This window comes from Micropterus salmoides, unplaced genomic scaffold (assembly GCF_014851395.1).
Source record: "Micropterus salmoides isolate LMB-PRFRI ecotype aquatic unplaced genomic scaffold, ASM1485139v1 Ms_hic_scaffold_12, whole genome shotgun sequence".
Classification (NCBI taxonomy): Eukaryota; Metazoa; Chordata; class Actinopteri; order Centrarchiformes; family Centrarchidae; genus Micropterus; species Micropterus salmoides.
In genome coordinates, this window is record NW_024040263.1 from 7,108,651 (window position 1) to 7,130,375 (window position 21,725).

The 21,725-nt window shown below is 39.6% G+C and overlaps 2 protein-coding genes across 3 annotated transcripts in view; one reads left to right on the forward strand and one right to left on the reverse strand.

Annotated features, from left to right (window-relative positions):
* The window catches only part of fam160a1a (family with sequence similarity 160 member A1a), a 34,842-nt gene extending 33,633 nt beyond the window's left edge, over nt 1-1,209 (reverse strand). The window contains 1 exon segment of the mRNA XM_038713113.1: nt 994-1,209. The gene's annotated coding sequence lies outside the window, so the exon portion shown is untranslated.
* A 2,496-nt stretch (nt 1,210-3,705) lies between these two features.
* sh3d19 (SH3 domain containing 19) lies at nt 3,706-21,560 on the forward strand. 2 transcript variants are annotated; one of them, XM_038713114.1, is made up of 21 exons: nt 3,706-3,892; nt 9,436-9,472; nt 10,635-10,675; nt 10,982-11,021; nt 11,287-11,413; nt 12,172-12,346; nt 12,448-13,851; nt 14,783-14,896; nt 15,168-15,259; nt 15,759-15,799; nt 15,909-16,122; nt 16,208-16,276; nt 16,418-16,561; nt 16,647-16,719; nt 17,246-17,376; nt 17,516-17,571; nt 17,803-18,029; nt 18,889-18,938; nt 20,321-20,507; nt 21,055-21,155; nt 21,264-21,560. In XM_038713114.1, exons 1-21 carry the CDS (start codon nt 3,814-3,816, stop codon nt 21,372-21,374), a joined length of 3,513 nt encoding a protein of 1,170 aa, XP_038569042.1. In that variant the 5' UTR covers nt 3,706-3,813; the 3' UTR covers nt 21,375-21,560. The 2 variants fall into 2 exon arrangements, with proteins under 2 accessions (XP_038569042.1, XP_038569043.1); XM_038713115.1 differs by having other exon boundaries at nt 12,193-12,346.
* Nucleotides 21,561-21,725: the final 165 nt, after the last annotated feature.

Below are 21,725 nucleotides of genomic sequence, written 5' to 3' on the forward strand. Positions count from 1 at the left end.
TGTGTTTTATATGATTGTACGCTAAATAATCTTTGGGTTTTGGACTGTTTATCGGAAAAAATAAATCAGTTTGAACTTACAAACACACAAACAAACAGGGTGGAAAAAGACCTCCCTGCAGCTGAGTCACACACAGAGAGAGAGAGAGAGAGAGAGAGAGAGAGAGAGAGAGAGACCTGAACAACAACAAAGTTTTAGTCCTTCATGTTTGACATCTTTTCTCTCCCAAAAACTAACCTCAGGCGCTCAGTTTACATCAGGTGATTTAGACTGACATTGATTTAGCAGGTGGAAGAGAACACCTGTGAAGGAATGACACTCACGCAAGATGGCCAGCCATGAAACATTAATGATGTTTGCTGGTAACTCAACACCACCTGTATTCTGTCTCCCTCTCGCTTGTTCTGAGCTCATTGGGACAGGGGGCCTTTAAAGGTGAATCAGGACAGGTACAGGCTGCACGTCACAGTTCTCCTGCATGTGGCTGAAATATAACTTTGTCAAGAGCTCATAACATCAGCACGTGGATATAATATGCCAAGGAATGAGGCTGTGAGCACTGCGTGTTACTGCAAGATTATGAAACCAGATTGTGAACTATATGATTAGCGATAGGGTGGGTCTACTTTGTCTCTATGGTGAGGACACAACAGTACAGCACGATGGAAACACAGAAGAACAGCCATAACGCAGATTTCACTTCTTTATCTTTACAAGGACGCTAAACCAGAAGGAACTTTACTGGGAATCCCCAAGTAAACCCAGCAGAGACTTTTGGTCCCCCCCCTCACGAATAACTCTTGGGAGAGACCCAACCCGTCCACCCACCCGCACATGTCAATCACAGACTCCGCAACTGTCACGGAAAGCAAAACACATAACCACATGGTCCGACAGCACCAGAAATGTCACTGAAATGTACTTTAACAGGTAAATTAAAGGCACAGCTGTAAACAAGGCGTGTGTTTCGATCTTTCTTTCTGATTCTCCTACCGCTGAACGGATCCTCCGGGTTGGACGGGGAAAAGCGCACAGCAGTTTTGAGCGGCGTCGAACAGCAGGTTTTACCACAAACAAGCACTCAGTATGTCCCCTCAGGAGAAAATAACCAAGTTGCTCTTGGTCACAGCTCCACAATTTCCTTCTTTCATACCAGTCCGCATAAGCTACTTAACCTGGTCCGCAGCTCACACAAAGGTAAAGCCGCACAAATCCTCATTTGAACGCTCCTCCCACTCACCCACAACAGGCCCACGTCCACTGGTGGAGTGTTTTCATGTGTGTTTGACATTTTCTGTGCGTTGAAATGATAAGTGGATGCATGTATAAAAGCAAAATAAGTGCCCTAGATAGGCTACTGAGCTATAGTAGTTGTACTGGTATCAATAGTCTACAGATGGTAGGTTATAGGGTAATCCACGTAAATGTGGAGTCAACAGTCTGCCTTGGTCGCCAAAAACACCACTCCTATTGAATGGAATTTTTATTTTATTTTCCAGGATCCAATTTCCAAAAGCCTTAGTTTGGATGACATTTACAGAATCTTCTATCCGCATTACAATATGCCTGATTCCTACTGATATTTAATTAGTTTTATTCATCAAATAGGTCACGTTCATCAATGCACGATCAAAAGAAGAAATATGATGAGATCATTCCGGTTTGACATGGATATCTACAGTATGTCGTCACCTGTTGGACAAAAAAAGTGAGATAAACAAATTCTACAAACGAGTCTTTCAAAAATATGATTTGATGCAAACATATTTTATTCCAATTGGTCCAGAAACTGAGAGTTTCCTTCTTCAAGGCCTTTTTTAAAATCCGTGTTGACATGGAATTCTGCTTTAAGTTATTAGCTATTCCCAGCTGCAGTTCCTGTGGGATCATTGTGATTTCCATCCTGAAATGCTACTGTAGAGTTATGAAAAAGGCAGAACCCTCGTTTATGCTTGATTGAAGGATACATTTAGCCCAAGTCACTATTTTAACAATTTGGAGCAAACTTAAAACACTAAACACAAAATTCCCAGGTAATATTCTGTAGTGATTTCTAAACTGAAAACAGTGGCCCTTATTCAAATGAAAGATAAATTTATTTCTAATTTAAAGTTTCTTTAAGGCTATAAAAATGACGAGGTCTGTAGCGACATCTACTGGAAGAGCAGCCATTTTCCCACAGTTGTGGATCCATTTATTCAGAATTCAGGAAAAGTACAATGATTTTTTACTCAAGTAATAATATTAATATATTATAATTCCAGTGTGTAGAAATAATTGGTTACAAGTAAAAGTCATGCATTGAAAATGTTACTTATGCAAAACTACAAAAGTTTTAGCATCCTAAAAGTGAATGCAGAATAGCCCATATACTGTATATTATTTGATTATAAAATAGTGATAAATAGTGATACATTGTGTATGCATCACTTGAATGTTGCAGCCAGCAAAGGTAAGGCTGATTTTAACTCAGGGTAGTTTACAGTGTTTTGTTGATTTTATTTTGTATTAACTATCTGAATCTGCAACATAATTTGTAACCAAAGTTGTCAAATGTAAACAAAATACAGTGTACGATATTTCCCTCTGACATGTAGTGGAGTAAAAGTATAAAGTAGTACAACATGGAAATACTCCAGTAGCATACAAGTACCTCAATTGTAGCTCCTTAAGACGACTCAATGAGGATTATTTCAGATGGCTCAGGCTGTGCATTAAAAACCAAAGACATGTAAGTCAATAGACAAATATCAATGTTGAATATGCGACATGAGTATAGTTGAGGGACTAACTACAGGTGACAATACATTACTTATTTGCAGATAGAAAAGGTTTCAGGTGAAGTGTCCTACAGATTTTCTGCAGTACAGTGGACCCTGAAGTTATGTCTAGGGTAGGCAATTTTATTTCAGATTATTTCAGAATTTTTATATTTGTTGAAATTTTCCTTACATCCTGATCAATAAACCAAGTGCTCTGACACAAAAAAATAAAAAAACAGTGGCTGTGGCAGGACTGTAATGATTAATGATTTGATTTGGACTGAATGGCTGGCCTATGTTATCCAATGAAAATGTGTTTTGGAGAAGTGGCTTTTGAGGGAGGTTTGAAGAAAGGAGATAGATCATTTAAAAAGCAGTCTCTTGCCAGTTTCTCCAATGTTGCCTAGATTCCAGCTTTAAAACTGACCCATGGTGGATCATTTATTGGCTGACTCCAGTATTTTTAGATTTAATTGTCCCATAGGCCTATGTGAAAAAAATACTTTTACTCCTGGAGTTTGGAGAAATACAATTTAGAACTTCATGATGGGAGATAAAATTGAATACTTGACTAATTAAAATATCAATATTTAAGCCATATTGGTTAGATTTTTCCTCATCCTCACGAGGTACATAACGGTCAGTTTCTTGGTTGTTGAAAGGTTGTTCTGAGGAGACAATGCACCAAAAATCCCTGCATTTTTTGGATTTCCTCAACAAATAATTTTTATTTTTTTTGAAGTTTTAACCATGAGCTAATTGGATAATATGTTTGGTAGGCCTGTTATCGGCGGGCAACTTAATCCTGCTTTGACTGTGTACATTCCCACGCAAAAGTTGGACTGCGCTGCCTGTTGGGGGCCCGGACAGATATTGGCACCACCTCCATCCACTGCAGAGAAAGTGCTGCTGTGGGCAGGACAAAGTGAAACTCCCAGTGGACAGGACAGCAACCAGGGTTTTATCGACCGTGTGAGATGAACTAGCTACATAACGGATTTCTGGTGTATTTCATTTATTTATTTTTATTTCTTCGTCTTTCTAAATCGCAATGGCCGAAGCCCGGCGTGAAGTGGAAGAGGGGCAGCGCAGAGATCTGCGGGACGTCCGGAACAGACCCCGGGCAACAGGTATGTTTGCGAATGTAGCCTCCCAGGCTTACAATCCTCGGATGAGCTTAATAGTTTCCTGAAACACATAACGGGTACTGAAAAGGTCGATGTAAAAAAAATAATGAAATAGCCTATATGGGCATATACAGTATATAATATGTCAGTTGTTCATTTGTTGTCGACATTTATCATATGATTTTGACTTCTTAGAGCTGAGGTACAGACTTAATGCGTTTTGTGATTGGCAGTGAAGTTTAATGGTTATTTTAAAATCACGTTAGTTTATATACTTAACAAGATTAAGCAAATCATGATGTTGTGATTTAGAAAGGTGGGTGTACAGTATTTTTCATTCCACTCCAGACATCCACTGTTTTCCATTCATTAATGTAGCCTACTAGATGAAAAAATATTAGCAAACTTAGTTGGGTTGTGTAATCAGTAACAATGAACATCAAGTATGCATTTATTTTTGTCAAAGACACATTATTGTTCATACTGGTATGAAATATCTGCCTTTTGATTTTCATGCCATGCAAAAATTAATGGAAACTAAGTGAGGTCTGCAACAGTGGGAAAAATACCTCAAACATTAATTACTGCACAACAAAAATGAAAATTCTAGATGATTTGGAGGTGCTACCATGCAAAAATCAGATCTTGATCAACTTGCTTTTGAAGATCCTTTCCTTCATTTAAATATCCATGCTTTGATACCTTTGGTCCTCCTTCAGTTGCTATGAGACACAAAACTCTTACATAGCATGAAGCAGTAAAGGCTGGTCGCCATGTTTTGGTCTCCTGGGTGGAAGTTCACTAAAATTCTACAAAAAGTATTTTTTCCATTCAAGTCAAAATACTAAAGCACAACACAAAGGACAGTTTGGTTTCATTCAGTTAAACTGCTTAAATGGCGCAGTTTACATCCTCTGTCATAAACAATCAACTAATTAGCAATGACTTGACAGAACAAATATTTATTTTAATGTTATCTTATCACTGACAAATCCTCAGTGCCCCATTTGGTGAAAGTGCCATTTATACCAGCCACTGATGGATTAACGAGAAATCCATCAGTAACAGGGGCAGCAGGAAACAGAGCTGGAAAGAGTCTGTCACCAGAAACTGGCTTGCTTATAGGTTTGTAGCGTCAGTATTAAGCCTGTGATTTAATGAACAAACCTTAGCTTTCAGTATCAGTCAGTATCAGGGCTCTCATACAAGTATAGTCTCAGTATTAGTTTAATTCCCCTCTATTATGGTTCAGAAGAAGGTTCCTTGTCAATATAACACCGTTTTCTTTGTTCCTTGTTTTTTTTCTTAGCAACACCTGGTGTGCAAACTCTTATTTCTCTAACTCCCCTGTGCCCTGCCCTGCACGGCTATCTGCAGCCAATGTATCAGCTCCGACTACACCCCCAAACCACACCCTGACCCCACCAGCTGCCTAGATGGAAATTTCTGTCAGTCTCTCTGGGCAGACAGGCTGCTGTGTCATAAACAAGCTGTACTTGTCTGCACTAGATGCAGTTTTCCATCCTTTCAGAATGTTTTGATATGATACATTCCAACGTCAGAGGTTTGCATTGGACCCATTGGAAATATTTTCAGGTGGTTTCCACTGTGTATCACTCGTCAGCTTTGACACCACCTAATCATCTCTGACTAAAGGTCCACATCAGCTGCTGACATTGTATTACTCACTCATCACACTATTATCGGTCTTGTTTTTAGTGAAAGATAAATGGCTTTGTCTGTTAACAACAGCAAAAATGTTGTGTTTATCGCTGCATGTTCAATAAGACACCCCAAGGGGGGAAGAAGTATTCAAATCCTGTACTTAAGTAAAAGTGATAATACAGCACTGTGAAAATCCTCCACTACAAGTAAAAATCCTGCACTGAAAACCTTACTTAAGTAAAAGTATGTAAGTATTATCAGAATCAAGTATCAAAAGTAAAAGTGCTCATTCTGCAGTTAAATGCCCCACAGCAAGAGGGTTGTGGGTTCAAACCCCACCAAAGACATGCAGGCTAGGTTAATTGGTGTCAGTTTAGCTGAAGTTGGAGAAAGACTAAAGCTAAACCCTCTATCAGATTTTGCACATATGAAGTTCTGGCGCGTGTAGTATGACAGATTGTTTTTCTTTCTCTCCCTTTGTTGCCATCCGTTGCACCAGCTGCTCTGTGACTGCTGTCGCTGTGCTGAGTAATGTCAGCATGTGTTTAAGTGAGAGTGCGGCTGTGAAGGGAAACCTTTCCTGCTGACTTCAGCAGCTTTCTCGTGTGTTTGTGGTGTCTTTTCAAGTGTCAGTGATCCACAAATACCAAGGGATATATGATTAGAAATAGAATCCAAAACAATAGGTGTTCATGGGACTTGTCAAAGAATCTGGCAGGAATTTGTATTTTCTTAAATTAGGGGCACTATAAATGTTCTTTCAAATAATCCTCATGCTTTTTAAGGGACAGCGATGTCATTGGCCATTCAATTGGATACTTTGTTCACCACTGAAAAATTTGAACAAGTATTGGATGGATTACGGTGACATTTTGTACATGTATCCATGGTCCCAAGAGGAAAAATACTGATTAGTTTGGTGATCTTGTGAGTTTTCATCTAGTGCTACTAGCTGGTTGCCATTTGTGGTTCTCAACAACTGTGGGATGAACTACTGTCAGACCAGATCATGCTGACAGACATTCATAATACCCGTACGGTGAATTGTAATAAGTTTGATGATCTCCTGACCTTTTGCTATAGCTCTATATATAGACGGCTATAGCTATAGCTCTATGTCCTGAGGCATTGCGACATTTTAGCACCATTTTATCTTTTTTAATTAGATATGTTGGATTCTTAAAGGATGCCACACCCAATTAAGAATTTCTGCTTTGTCTATATTAATTGTCCTGTGGTATTACCACAGGCTATATTGTGATCACATCTAGGGCTGTTGCTTTTGAATCTACATACCAGTTTGCTCTCCTATAGTCCCAGACAATGTTATCTTATTGTATCTCCTTGCATAATACACATCCGTGTGTTGCTGTTTCTTCCGGTTCAGTCTCTTTAAAAATGTATTTGAGATATTAATATCTCAATGTTGCAATTAGTCCTGCAGCTCAGACAAGATAAAATTGGAGTGCTGGTAATTGGTACAAAGCCCCACAGAGAAAGTGACCCAAAGACTTAACCCCAGCCAACCAGTGAGCTCTTAAAATATTATTATTTTGACTCTGAATTCAACTGAAAGATGTTAATCTAGAATAATAACCAAATCTGCTATTTACCATTTCTAATGTATCATCAGGGTGCAAAGTCCTCAGGTACTCTGTGAACCTTTTAACTGTTTCAAAGTGCAGCCTGAAAACCGTTGGTGAAACAGCATTTAACTCATGGCACCCAAGGTTTTGGAACAGGAGTGTTTCTGTGATTGCAAATTTTCTCTTATTACTTTGTAGTTTTTATTATTTGTCATGTCCAGTTTATTTATTTAGTTCAGTATCTTGTGTGTACAACACTTGATCTTATGACTCAATAGAGGTACACATTGTTGGTGTTAATTAGTAGTAGTATTTTCAAACCTTTTACTTTGTAGGAAACAGACACTGAAGGTGGCACAACCACCTCTTCCAGAATGACCACATTCCAGTTGATCAGAATGGCCAAGTGAACACAGGAGGGCTGAGATATTACAGGGCCCTCCCTCTCTTTTTTCTGTTATCTGTGACTGCTTGCTTCAACTTCATTGTCACGCTCAGACACACACTCGATGGACTATGAGGGAGGATCCTGGTGGAAATATCCTTTTGATGCTGCAGATTTTATATTTATTCCTTTAATTCCTCACAGGTAGGGGCATCATTGCATGGTATCACGAGTCACGCTCTGTAGAGGGCAACAGCACAACACATGCATAAGTGAAAGTAAAGTTAACCAGACAACTGTCTGTCAACTGTTATGTCTCTTGTCAGACTGCATATAAACAAGGAAGCGGTGATGTGTGTGTGTATGTGTGAAGTAACAGAGCTTGATACTTTGTCCGGCAGTTGTTAAAAAACGTCTTTCTCATTAAGTGAAAGAACAGAAACTCTCTTCTCACATGTTGTTAAAGTGAAACTCGAGGTAGTAGCACTGTGGCCTTAATGGATAACAAGAAACAGGTGTGACAGGTGGATTTGACTGCCAACGAGTTCAGGGTTTCAAGCTAGAGGCATTAACAACAATGCTGACTTTAACCACTGTCTGTGTTTTTTAATTAAGTATTCTTCTACAGTTTGCTTTCAGATGAGAGTCTTATTAGTTTAGACTATTTCCTGGACTGGGATGTGTAATCTAGATTTTGCTCCATTTAAAAGTTGTTGTCTGGGCGAGACAGAAAATTCAGGTCACCACCAAATAGTACAGGAAGTAATAGAGTGTATGGTATGCGCCTGAAGCAGCACCTGGAATGTACCAGTTAATTTCACTTTCCACAGGCTACATGCAGTTTTTTATTTTATAGGAGAGAACATTTAATGACTTTCATTTTAACTAACATATATAATCCCTTTCAACAGCCATATTCCCAGTGTTGATCATACTGCCTCCATTTTTAGGACTTTAGTTTTTTCATGGGCATTTATGTTCAGTTTAATTGCAGTTTGATCATTTTGACAACTCGATGTAGTCTGTGTATGTATACAGTTTAATATAATAGAACGTATTACGTGTAAATTTGTGAAAAAGGAGGGAATGTATGGCATTGCTGCTCGTAATAACTTGCGCAGTTCTCTGTATCAAGGGAAATAACATGCATTATGGTTTCATCATCATTGTAAATTTAGTTTTGGAAGAACCAGCCAAACCACCACTTAAGACTAACTTGTTCGTCCAAAGGTGATTGCTGATGCTGCTCATGAGGGTTAGGTTCTTGTATTTCTAGTTTATGCACTCCAGTCTGTAAGCAACAAGTAAAAACAAAAGGCAATGAATCAATGCGAAACTTTTGAAAAGATGATCTGACACATTGTTCCTCTTACAAATTAAAACACTGAATTCATGAGCAACAAAATGCACCCTTGCTCAAATCCATACCCTCGCTATGGCCTTACTTGGTCTGGTATGATTGGTAGCTAAAGTTATGTAAAAAACTCAGAGTCACGATTTCCACTTTCTGCTTTTATAGGAGCTTTTTGCTTTCAGGTGATCCTCAGCAAGTGAAACACATTAGGTTAGGCCATCCTAAAATGATGGGACAATATACTATACTGAAAGTCTTTCGCTGTGATCATAGATGTGAACACATTTAAAAACAATGCAAGCTGAAAGTCAGTTTTTTTCATAGCTTGTCAGCGATCTCTTAATCTTTCTGTGCATGGTGGGCCATTGTGGACAATGTAGCAAATCAATGAGAAGAACTGCTTTATTGTTATTTTGGTTAGTTTTTTGTTATACTGTATCACAATATATGTCTATATCACGTTAGTGATTTTATCCATCTAGCCAACTCCAATAACAATTCTTGTAATATCTTTGTTGATACACATCAACCCATACCTCTTTGTTTTCCTCTACAGATCCTGAAAGAACCAAGCCAGATCATTTACATTCTAGGTATGTCATTTTTCCATCAAACTAGGTTTTCTTTGCATTACTGCCAACAATTGTTAAGTTTCACCAAACTGTATCTGTTGCTGGAAGCGAGGCACTATCCCTTTAACTGTCAGATCTGCTGATGGTGATGTTGTGAATGGACCAAACAATGCACTGATCTATTCTTACTGACTGACAGATAGTCAACATGGGGATGAATACGTCATGCTGCATTTTATTAGTTGTTGTTTACAGAGATTAAGGAAAGTAAAGCCTCCCCTACTAACCCTTGTAGACCTACGTACCTATTTATTCAAAAACACAGTTGATGAGAAATCACAAAGGATGTTTATGGCCTTAAGAGGCTTGTGTTTACAGCTTAGCTAACCACTTAAATTAACCATGTGGTATCGAGAAGAGGCGAGGATTGCTCGTCTTTCCCCCAGGCAGTTTACATCACTCTCAGTTCTTAATGAGCAGGATATGTGTTGGTGATGAGCCTCCACTGTCTAGAGAATTTTCTGTAGCTTTGGTAAAGGTTAGGACAGTTAGCAGAGAGTATCACAATTAATCTCTCTACATTTATAAAACACGAAAAGCACAAAGACAGAGGGGCTTTTAATATTACAATGTGATGAGATTTAAGGATTTTAAAGGAATCTTTACCATTGAGAGGTAAATAGCCTAGGGATATCAAATTATGTCTAATATGTTCGGCATGTGTGGAGCAGTGTTGTTGTGCAGAAGTGTAATCATTTGTCCTGTGTTTATCTGGAAGTGGTACCATGTACTTGACACCATGTGTTTGCAAGGCAGGTGGATTTCAACTGCGCACATGAACAGCATTTGCAGGGATGTTATTCTTATGTTATGTAAAGCTTCGTGATATAAACCTGGTGATACTTCAGTTATCTTGAACTTTTATAACAAAAATTGCATTGAATAACTGATACTTTGTTGAATAGTGCTGTAGAAGTGAACATTTTTCCTGCTCTTAATTAAATCATAACTATTTTAAGTAGGATTTTGATTTTGCAGCTTTGAGCTCCTTCCGCATACTACATGAAGCTATAAACTTCATTCAAGCCATTTCCATGCATTGTGTATATTTTTCATTTCTTTTTAAATGTTTAAACTATTTATTTCCATTATTTTAAAGCTTCCTGTTTTGATCTCTTTTCAGCCAAGGACCTCTGTCTTCTATACGAGCTGCTATAAAACGAAGTAAGTTTGTCAAATCTGAGCTTCAGTGTCATTTTGAGATCATGTAAAAGTAACACATAAAGTAATCATTCCCTGAATCTAAATCAGAATTATGTCATGATTTTAAAGTTAATTTATAGAGTTATTATCCTTTTTAGGATGAACAGCATTTTATCCCTCAGACATTTGACAAACAGAAATCTAAATGTTTCCACTTATAAAAAAAAAACAATGTAAAAATGTCTTGTAAAATGTTTTTAGATGTACAAAATGTCACTAAGCAGGTAAGTTTATGACACATAATTAATATGATCTTTCTTCCTTCAGCAAGAACAAACGCACAGAGTGACCATACCAGAGACAGAAGGTAAAATGAAAAAAATTCCCAAGTAGAGAACTTTATAATTGCTGCTGATGTTTACTTCTTTGACCATGCATTTTGCTGCTCACTGATGCAGACGAATGTAGTTGTCTAATCTGTTGGTTTACATATAATCCCATTAACAGTTGTAAATACTTTGCCAGTTAGGCTAAGAAAGAAACCAGGTTATCAAGAAGAGCAAATTCATCTGTAATCATGTGTATTTTGATGTTCTGAATTCTGACATAGATTTGAACGATTTGTATTTCAGGCGACCAGAGATTACCATTGTCTCAGCAGAACCTTTGGCTGGGAACAACTGGATCTCAGGAACCTCTGTGGTTTTACCTCGGCCTCCTCAGTCAGGCTGGTCTGCAGACACCCAGACTGTTTCCCAGGTAAATGGGCCAGTGTCTAGATTAGGTGTTTTATGGGTCTGCGCTGTCCAATGATATTTCTTCTGTTTCTAGAACACTCAATACAAACTGAGCTTATAAATGCATTACATTCATTCATTTAGCTGACGCTTAGACAAAGCAACTTACAATTGTTATACATGTTAGAGATCACACACCTTTGGAGCAACTAGGGGTTATGTGTCTTGCTCAGGGACACAATGGTGGATGGGTCACAGTGGAGAATTGAACACAGGTCTCTCACACCAAAGGCATGTGTCTTAGCCATTACGCCATCAACACCCCCATGCAGCCCCAAATGCAGCTACAAATCATTAGCTGAGCAGAGCTGTAGCCACCCATCCATCGTCAACCGCTTATCCTGCATACAGGGTCGTGGGGGGCTGGAGCCAATCCCAGCTTACATTGGGCGAAAGGCGGGGTACACGCTGGACAGGTCGCCAGTCAGAGCTGTAGCCAGAATTTCAAAGTTCTCTTTCTCAGAAAATTTTGAGCAGACACCTAATAGAAAATTATTATTTTATTTCTTAACTTGAAGGTCTAAATATTGTTTCAGAGTCATTTTAAGGACATCCTCTGTATTCTCAATAGTAGCTATGGCCCTGTCTTTGATCCTAATTTTATATACAGCACATCACTAAATAAAATACTCAGTAGGTACCATAAGCAGAAATGCCATAGTGTATGGGAATAAACGTGTGTGGGTGTATGAACACATGAATCTCTTTTTCATGACTTAGCCCCCACCATCCTATGACCAGGTGATTCAAGAAAAGAGCCAGGAAGAGCACATTGTCAAGCCCACTGCAGCCCCCCGTCGGAGCACCTGCACCACCACAAGTGCCACACAGACTGACCCTGTGAGGGAAGACACCTCACAGACTGCTCTAGATTCAGCAGAGAAAAGACCTGCTGGTAAGGAACACGAGAATCTATGTTGTAAATGCGTAAAAAAAACGATTAGTGTTAGATTTCTGCTCTACACATTCTTTCATGATGATTACATTTCCCTCCAGGTAAAAAGCCACAGAAACCACAAAGGCCATCATTGCCGAAAGCAGTGGACAGAAAACCGGCCACTGAAACAGTTGCACCCTCCGACAAGAATGCTGAAATAAATACTTCAGTACCCACAAACACTGAGGACCAAAGGGACTCTAAGTCAGATGTAAAGCAACCCAACCAAGCAGATTCCACTCACACATTCACCAGATCTGTCACTGTACACTGGGACGTTCCTACAAAACCTCTTTCTGCCACTGCTGATGAAACTACTCCATCTTCTTCCGACTCAAAACTCAGTCAACGTCCTGTTCCACTTCCTCGTACAAAGTCTCGAAAGCAGGCAACTACAGAAGAGGACAAAGTTCAGACTTTAGTCAAGCTCAGTGAAAGTCGGGACAGCATTCAATCTGATCCTGAAGAGGTTTCCTCAAACAAGTATTTAAAGGAGTTATTGGAGGTCTTTAGTGTAGATAACGATTGTGAGGAGGACGGTAACATTGTTAACCAATCAGACGAGGCCTTACAAGGTGAAGATGCTGAAGAGATGAACACCAACCAGAGTCAACGCAATTTCCAGGCCAGAATCCAGGCCTTTGAGAGCCAGGCTAGAGCCGAGGAGGGAAATGTGGTTGAACCACCTAAACCAGAACTTCGACCCAGGAAGTCGTTCATTAAACCTCCAGTTGCTGCTAAACCTTCTGTAGCTCTTAAACCTCAGTTTAAGCAAGGTATAGATGACGATCAAAATGTGTCATCCACAAACCTCCCCCAAAACCCTACACCGGGCCCTAGACCTCAGCCCCCTAAGAAACCTGTAGGATCTATAAAAGAGGAACTACAAACTTTACTCAACAAGGCACCCATCCCAAACAGATCACGTCCTTCGGTACTGACCAGAGACAACAACGTCTATGATGATGTAACGTCACCAGTTCCTTCTACAGTTTCAGTGAATCCTTTTATGAAACCTTTGACACCCAACCTTAATATAAACAACCACAACCCAGCCTCCATGTTCGGAGACAACAGTACCTATGAGGAGGTGACGTCACCAGTTCCTCCTACACCTCCAGTGAAGCCTTTTAAGGAACCTCTGAAGCCCAACCGTAATATAAACAACCACAACCCAGCTTCCATGTTCGGAGACAACAGCTCCTATGAGGAGGTGACGTCACCAGTTCCTCCTACACCTCCAATTAATCCTTTTAAGCAACCTCTGAAACCCAACCTTAATATAAACAACAACAACCCAGCCTCCATGTTCAGAGACAACAACTTCTATGATGAGGTATCGTCAAAAGTTCCTCCTACACCTCCAGTGAAGCCTTTTAAAGAACCTCTGAAGCCCAACCTTAATATAAACAACCACAACTCGGCCTCCATGTTCGGAGACAATGCATGGGACAGTCCATCAAGTGAGTAGCATTTTATTTTAAGTTGCATATTATTTGAGACAAAATACTGCTCTTAATCAATTGTTTTATCATAATAAACCTTTATTTATAAATGACCTTGTTACAATGTGCTGTACTGCAATGAAAGCAAATAACTCATCTTGTATAAGTCCAAGTATGTAAAAACATCAAAAAGAATGATAGATGTCCATTAGCCTAAAATCTTGAAATGGCTTACCCCATCTGATCAACAGGCATTCAGTTTGCGATGATAAGAAATAAATGAAGCAAGCAAATCTTCAGCTAGCAACTAGTAATGTAGGTATTTACTGCAAAGGAATAGTTTTGGGAAATTCCAGTTTGATGAGAGTTGGAGTTAGATGAGAATATCATTGCCTAGCTAGCTTAGCATAAAGACCAGAGGCCTACAATTTAACAGTCAACAGCTCGGCAGAGTTGCTGCACAGATCTTTACTGGGCGGGTAAATGAACTGTTTGTCAAGAAATAGTTACAGGACACCAATTATGTTAAAACATATGTTTTTACGTTTTTACATATGTTTGCGTATGGGTTAAACAAATGAGATACAAGGTGTTAATTGGTGAGCTTTGGATGTCATGGTAGGTGTATTTTAAACTTTGAAGAGAGCCAGGCTAGCTGTTTCCCCCTGCCTACAGTCTTTATGCTAAGCTAGGCTAACTAACTCATGGCTCTAGCTCCATACTTAACATTCAGACACAAGAGTGATATTAATGTTCTCACCTCTTGACAAGAAGGCAAATAAGCATATTTCCCAAAATTTGAAAGCAAATAGTTAACGGCCTACTGTTCTGGGTTACACATTATATTCTAAAACTGTGTTGTCTGTTGTATGGTTCCTGAACATCCAAAACTGCTTAGTGTAGCATTATGTAAATACACAGCTATACAATTAAGTGTCTCTTTGCTCAGATTATTTCCCGGTCAAGCCTCAGTGTAATGTAGACAGCAATGAAGGCTCTTTCACCCGACAAAGTGTAACACGAAGACCAACCACCATCAGGGTCCCTAGCAAAACTGGTTCATGTAAGTCCATCTCCCTCTAATGTGCAGTAAACTGTTTGCTATATATAACTATAAATTTAATGTGATTTCTGTATACTCAAGTTAAACTGTTAAATTTGATTTGTGCATGTTGGTATAAACAGATGTTTTATACGGTTTCAAAAGACTTTTTATAGTTTAATGATATTTTACATACTGTACCTGTGTTTCTATTTTTAAACATTTTCTTTGTATACATCATAATGAACCACACATTTTCAGTATGTTGTGGTAAAAGCAGATCTCTTCTCAGTCTCAGACAATTTTCAGGACAGTGTCCCTCCTCTCCCTGTTCAGAAGGCTGTAGGCTACCTACAAAGCTCAACGCCCACCCAATCCTTCCAGGTAAGATTTGCATCACACTTGTGATAACGGGTGATCACAAACCTATAAACTATTCAAACACTACCTCTGAACATCTCAGGAGAGTTCAAGCTTTCCACAAAGTGAAGGTTATTCTTTGTAACTACATCAGGAAAGTGATGTTTCTTGTCAAACAACATCTTTGTCCTTGAACCTTTAATGTATTTCAGCCTTTCCTCAAAAAATTGTTTTTGACTCTCTTTAAAAGATTTTGTGCAATTAGTGTACAGCACATCTACTTAGAAACGCTGACGTGGTACATTTTGAGTCAGTCTCAATCAGGTTTATCTTGTTAGTCAGCTGTGTGGCATACCTGCTTCATTTCCTCTGCTTTCTACAAACAAAGAAACTATTGTAGCCCTATGAACACATTGCCTGCTGCTGAGCTGAAACTAGAGGTTGGTTTCTATAGTTTCCAGTACGGTAGGTCGTGCGGGTTGTTTTGAGTGCTAATAAAATCCACAATTGTATTCTTCTGCAGGAGTCTCACCAATATGTGCCAGAGCCATCACTACCACCTAGGTGAGTGAAGAGGAAACGTCTAGCAGTAAAATTTAAATGTAAAATGATAGTAGGCTACACTTTGTAAAGATGCTACTCTTCTCAATTTGATGATGGTATTGCACCTCAGGAGGCTGAGTACAAGCAAACCCCTCCCACCTCGCCCACCTCCAGCCAAAACAGGCCCAGGAAGACCTCCCCCATTCAGCCCTCAGGCCACAGGTCGATCCCAATCGTCATCATGGGAAGCTTCACCAAAACCCCAGCAACAGAAGCCCCAAAGGAAAGGACCCGTCTTACCTCCAAGGCCCAACCCTGGCCACCGTCTCTATAACAGTTACACTGTAAGAGAGAGATCCCACTGCACCAATAAATCATGTTTCAGATACCACTTGATGAGCACCTGTCATTTTTGCTTTCTTTCACCAGCTTCAAGTTCCTCATGGGATTGCTAGCTTTGACTACTTTGGGAGTCATACAGGAGAACTGTCATTTCAGGTGACTTTTTTCACTGGCTTACATATTGGCTTTACATAAACGTGCATTACTAGACTCAATTCCACAGTCCATCTAAAACAGCTGGATCTACAGAGTTTATTTAGCAACAGTGAATACCTTTTTGTTGGCTTTTTTCAATAGAAAAATGAAGTCCTGCTGCTGCTAGAGGAGATTGACCACAATACGTTCGAGTGCCAAGTTGGAGACACCAGAGGCAGAGTCCACAATTCCCGCATGAAGATTATTACCCCTCTTGCCTCCGTCTCACACATGTCCCCACCACAGGTAACTTGTCCTGTTCATTTATGAGTAAATGCATGTCTCTGATGCTTGAGACTGACCTTTAGGTGTCTTTGTCCTCTCTCTGTAGGATGCTGGTCCAGCTGATTCAGGTGGAGCTGGTTATGGGCTTAAGGTGAAGGCCTTACATGACTTCATCCCAGGTGAAAACATCAGGGTTTTTTTTTTTTTTTTTTTTAAATAATCAAACAGCTGTTAATACTGACTGAGATTATACAATAACATTAAATGAGACGATATATTAAAAGAATAGTTTGACATTCGGGAGAACACTCTTATACCACTCTCATGTGTCTATATGATTATGGAGCCTGGAGGCAGTTTTATTCTAGAGCAAAAAACAAAACAAATATTTGTGAAATTTTAGCACGTTTTTCAAGGGCCATGCTAGCTGTTTCCCCCTGCTTCTGGTCTTTATGCTAAGCTAGGCTAACCACCTCCTAACTCCAGATCCATAACACACAGATTTGAGTTTGGGATTTATCATCTCGCTTTTGGCAAAAAACCCAAAAATGAATAGTCTATTTCCAAGATGTCAAACATGGATATTTGGGTGAAAATAATAATAAAAAAATTATCAAGATTTTTGGAACTGAAATCAAAGATTTGTTTTTTTAATTTGGAAGTTGTATGTTTAAAATGCCTGATATGTTTGTTCTGCACACACAGAGGGTCAGGGAGAGCTGGCCCTAAGAGCAGGAGATGTTGTAACAATGGTGGAGCAGGTGGACAGTGAGTGGTACAAAGGCTCTTGTAGGGGATCTACTGGTTTCTTTCCCATCAATTACGTCAAAGTCCTGGTAAGTTTCCACCAATGAAATCTATTCTTGCAAAGCATCGATCACCTTCATTTTAACAACAGGGCTTGTTATTTAGATATGTTTACCATGGTTAAGGATTCCGTAATTTGAAGATTTTCATTATCATTTCTCCAATTAGTCAAATTCACCAAAACCCCTCCCTGAGCGCAAAGTGCCACCACCTGCAAAAGTCAGGTACTGTTCTTACATCATAAATTGTTTCCACTAGCCTTTACAAACCAATCTGATGAACTAATCTAATCCAACGAAGGTTAAAGTCAAGGGCAACTGGACTTGGTTGAAGATACTGGAAGAAGTCCAGTTGCCCTTGACTTTAACCTTCGTTGGATAACTATGACCTGGATGACTGAGAATCTTCATAGACAACTAATCTAATGTTTGAGATGTTGTTGCCCTCCCCTAAAGTGGTCCAAGATGCATGGCGAGGTTTGACTTCGAGGGGGAGCACATTGATGAGCTGTCGTTCTCTGAGGGGGATGTAATCCAGCTGAAGGAGTACATTGGACAGGACTGGGCTCGGGGACAGATTGGCGTCTTTACTGGTATCTTTCCTCTTAACTTTGTGGAGGTCATTGAAGATCTGCCTCCACCTCCAAGTCAGCAGCAACAGTCCAACAGGATAGCACTGCCTGGTAAGATTATCTGGAAGCACTAAAGATCAATTCATGTGCTGATTTGACCACCAAGAGTGAGTAGAAACTGTATTATATGGTCCATATTCAATGTCCTAAATGGGACTACACCAACACAACATTCTCCTCTTGAATCTAAACAAAAGAGGGGCTGTGTCTGTCAATGAAGAATCTTTGTACATCCTTTTCCGTTTTATGTTGGCTGGCATTTCAATCTGTGGCATGTCAGGAATTCGCGCTTCTGTTTGTATTTCATTAAATAGCTGTTTACAAAAAGTCTCAGTGAACTTTAAGCCTTAACACACTCATGCAACAAGTGCAGTAGCCAGGAATTTAGAAATACTGAGGTCATCATGAGTTAAGGTACCTCCAAACAAATGTATTCAAAAATGTAACTTATTTGGATTTGTCATATTTTATTTATTTGTTCTTTAGCTGTTGAATTATAATGGTTTGCAGGTTTCTTTATGAAATCAGCAAGTACTTGTCTCCATTTTCCCTATTATGTACTACCCGATTACATAGTTCTTTATTTCCAGGAACCTTTCTAGTTTTAAATTATTAGGAAAGTACATTACGGATTTATTTCCCACCATGAAATTTGAAGTATTGTTTCAAATGCCTTTTTGAATTATATTCTAATTCTTATAAAAAATACTGGAATCAGCCTCAACAATTTAAGTTTTAAACTGTAGAATGTCACAAAGCCCCAAATTCACAGAAGAACATACTGCATTATTGCACTGATACATCAATAATAACTACCTCAAAGTTGGCCCCACAGATTTGTTTTGTTCCCTGATTGGAGGGTATGTGTATTTCATTTTTCATAAAATGTGCGACATTCTTTTCCCCACAGGCATGGCTGCTTCTCGGAATACACACTCTGAAGTTGCTAAACCTGCTCAGGTAACAGATATTTATATAAACAAAAGCGTCAGTAAGGATGATGCATCAAAGAAAAATGTCTGTGAAGGTTCTCAGCCATCCAGGTCATAGTTATCCAAGGAAGGTTAAAGTCAATAGCAGTCGATTCCCATCACCCACTGGAGCATAAGCTAGGAGTCATCAGAACCCTGCACCGCTGAGCTGAGAACATACCAACCAGTACCCAAGCCCAAGAAGAAGAATAGAACCACCCGAAGGGGACACAAGCCTGTGGATACCCTAAATGGACCTTTTGTAAAAACAGCTACAAGATCCAGGAAGAAGACGAACACTACGGGTGATGAATAAAAGATAACGCAGTAACATTGTCATTCCATGTTTCTCGAGTATCAGAGAAACTCAGAATGATTTTCAACAAACACGACATTCCTATTTTTTAAACCCAAGAACACGCTAGGATAGATACTGGTCCACCCTAAAGACCATGCACCCAAACACAAGAAAAATGTCTATGAAGATTCTCAGTCATCCAGGTCATAGTTATCCAACGAAGGTTAAAATCAAGGGCAACTGGACTTGGTTGAAGATACTGGACGACGTTTCGTCCCTCATCTAAAGGACCTCTTCAGTTCTGACTGACTGGCAGGGAAACTCAGCTATTTAACCTCAGTGGGGTCGTTATCCCGGGTCATCGATACCGCTGGTTCGTTAGTGTTCCTTGTTTCTGTGACGACAGTCGTTACAGTCGTTCAGACTACCTGTGGCCAAGACTGAACGACCATCGTTGGTATCTTCACCTGAGGCCAAGAGGTTACGTTTGTTGAGTTTCCTGGGAAGTGATGAAAGGACAACATTGTAAGTGGGGGATAAGTGGTGGCGTAGACCCCCTCCCCTGTTCAATGACGGCTTCTCAACCCGGGTGTAAATGGCTTCCTTGACACCTCTTTCAAACCATCCATCTTCTCTGTCTAAAATGTGCACCTGGTGGTCCTCAAACGAGTGTCCTCTGTCCTTCAGATGTAAGTAAACTGCAGAGTCTTGACCTGAGGAGTTGGCCCTTCTATGTTGAGCCATGCGTTTGTGAATAGCTGAGTTTCCCTGCCAGTCAGTCAGAACTGAAGAAGTCCTTTGGATGAGGGACGAAACGTCTTCCAGTATCTTCAACCAAGTCCAGTTGCCCTTGATTTTAACCTTCGTTGGAAAACACAAGAAAAGTAATCTAGAAAAGAAAAGCTATTGACTTTAACATTCCTTGGATCAAAGATAAAGGTTTGTTCCAGCTGAATATTGTACTTGTACTGATGCTCACATGCCCACTTGTTGACATTTTCTGTTTTTATCTTAAAATAATTTATTTTAATTTGAAATATACCATCTCCTCTCTTGTGCTGCTCTCTCTGTAGGCGTCTCAGTCCTGTGTGGAGTGGGGGGTGGCTCTGTATGACTTTGCCGGGAATTCAGACAACGACCTGTCCTTTCAACAGGGCGACTCTATCCTGATTACTGAGCATATTGACGATGAGTGGAGCTGCGGCCAACTCAACGGCAGGGAGGGAATGTTCCCCAGGGCTTACGTTGAGACCAGCACAGGTAGGCCTATGAAGTTCTCACGGCAATGGTTATTAATATGACAGCCCTTAAGTTCATCATTATCTCCAGTACTTCCAATATGTGCTATCAGTGAACTTACCATAAGGGTTTTAATAAAGACAAACCTATTTAGAAGGACCATCAGTGAATGTGTCTTATAGTGCTACCATGTGATTGGTAGAGAAAATAAGGTGTTAAATTGTGATTGTAAACTGCCTTGTCATAGATTCTTCAAGTAATTCATTTGTGGAACAAAGAGGCCACCATTTTTAATCTTTATTAAACTGAAGTTGTACTGTAGCATTTCATGGTGACAAGCAATTTTATTGGCAGTACGGCTGCAACCAACTATCTCCTGTTTGTTTTAGACTGGTCTAACAATTTTACTAAACCAGGTGAAATATTCACTATTAATCAGCTACAATGGGTATTTGTATGTAGTTATTTAAACAATTAATCGCTTGCATAAATTATTTGCAAACTCTAATTGGCACAAATGGACAGTTTAACTAAACATCATTAATTCAGTATATGCCTTCTTCACCAGGCCAGCAGTCATCTGATAAACAGCAGAACGTGTATGGTGGTGGTAGAGCCAGGGCTCGGTTTGACTTCGAGTCAGATTGTGATGAGGAGCTCTCTCTGAAGGTATGGGGAATGATCCCTTCTCCCGGTTATGAATAAATACCACAAATTCACAGATGACAAATGTGGTTAAAGTGCTGCCATTCAGACAACTTCTCACTCCTTTCTCAGGTTGGCGATATTATAACCAATCTGGAGTCCATCGATGAAGAATGGTTCCTGGGTGACTTGAGAGGGAAACGGGCCCTGGTCCCTAAAAACTATGTGGAAGTACTGGAATAGCACCACGCAGCTTTCAGTGCAATATGGGACACTGTTGGAGGACTCGAACAGAAATGACATCTTACGACAGATGTTTTCAGCAGTGGAAGTCTGAAGTGAACTCTGGAATGCAGTATTTCCTGTTCTAGTGCAACTTTTAAGTATTGGCTGAGTTATGTTATAAATAAACGTTAAAAGTAAAGCTGGCTGGCAATTTAAATACACTGGATATTAATTTACAAGTGAACTGTTTGGAGTTACTCCAGTGGTGCATTTGCACCATCTAGTGGTTTTTTATTTTCCTCCCAATGGTTTACAATGGACTGCTTCAAGTAAGGACTAGGATTACCAACTCACCTAATTCAATCATTG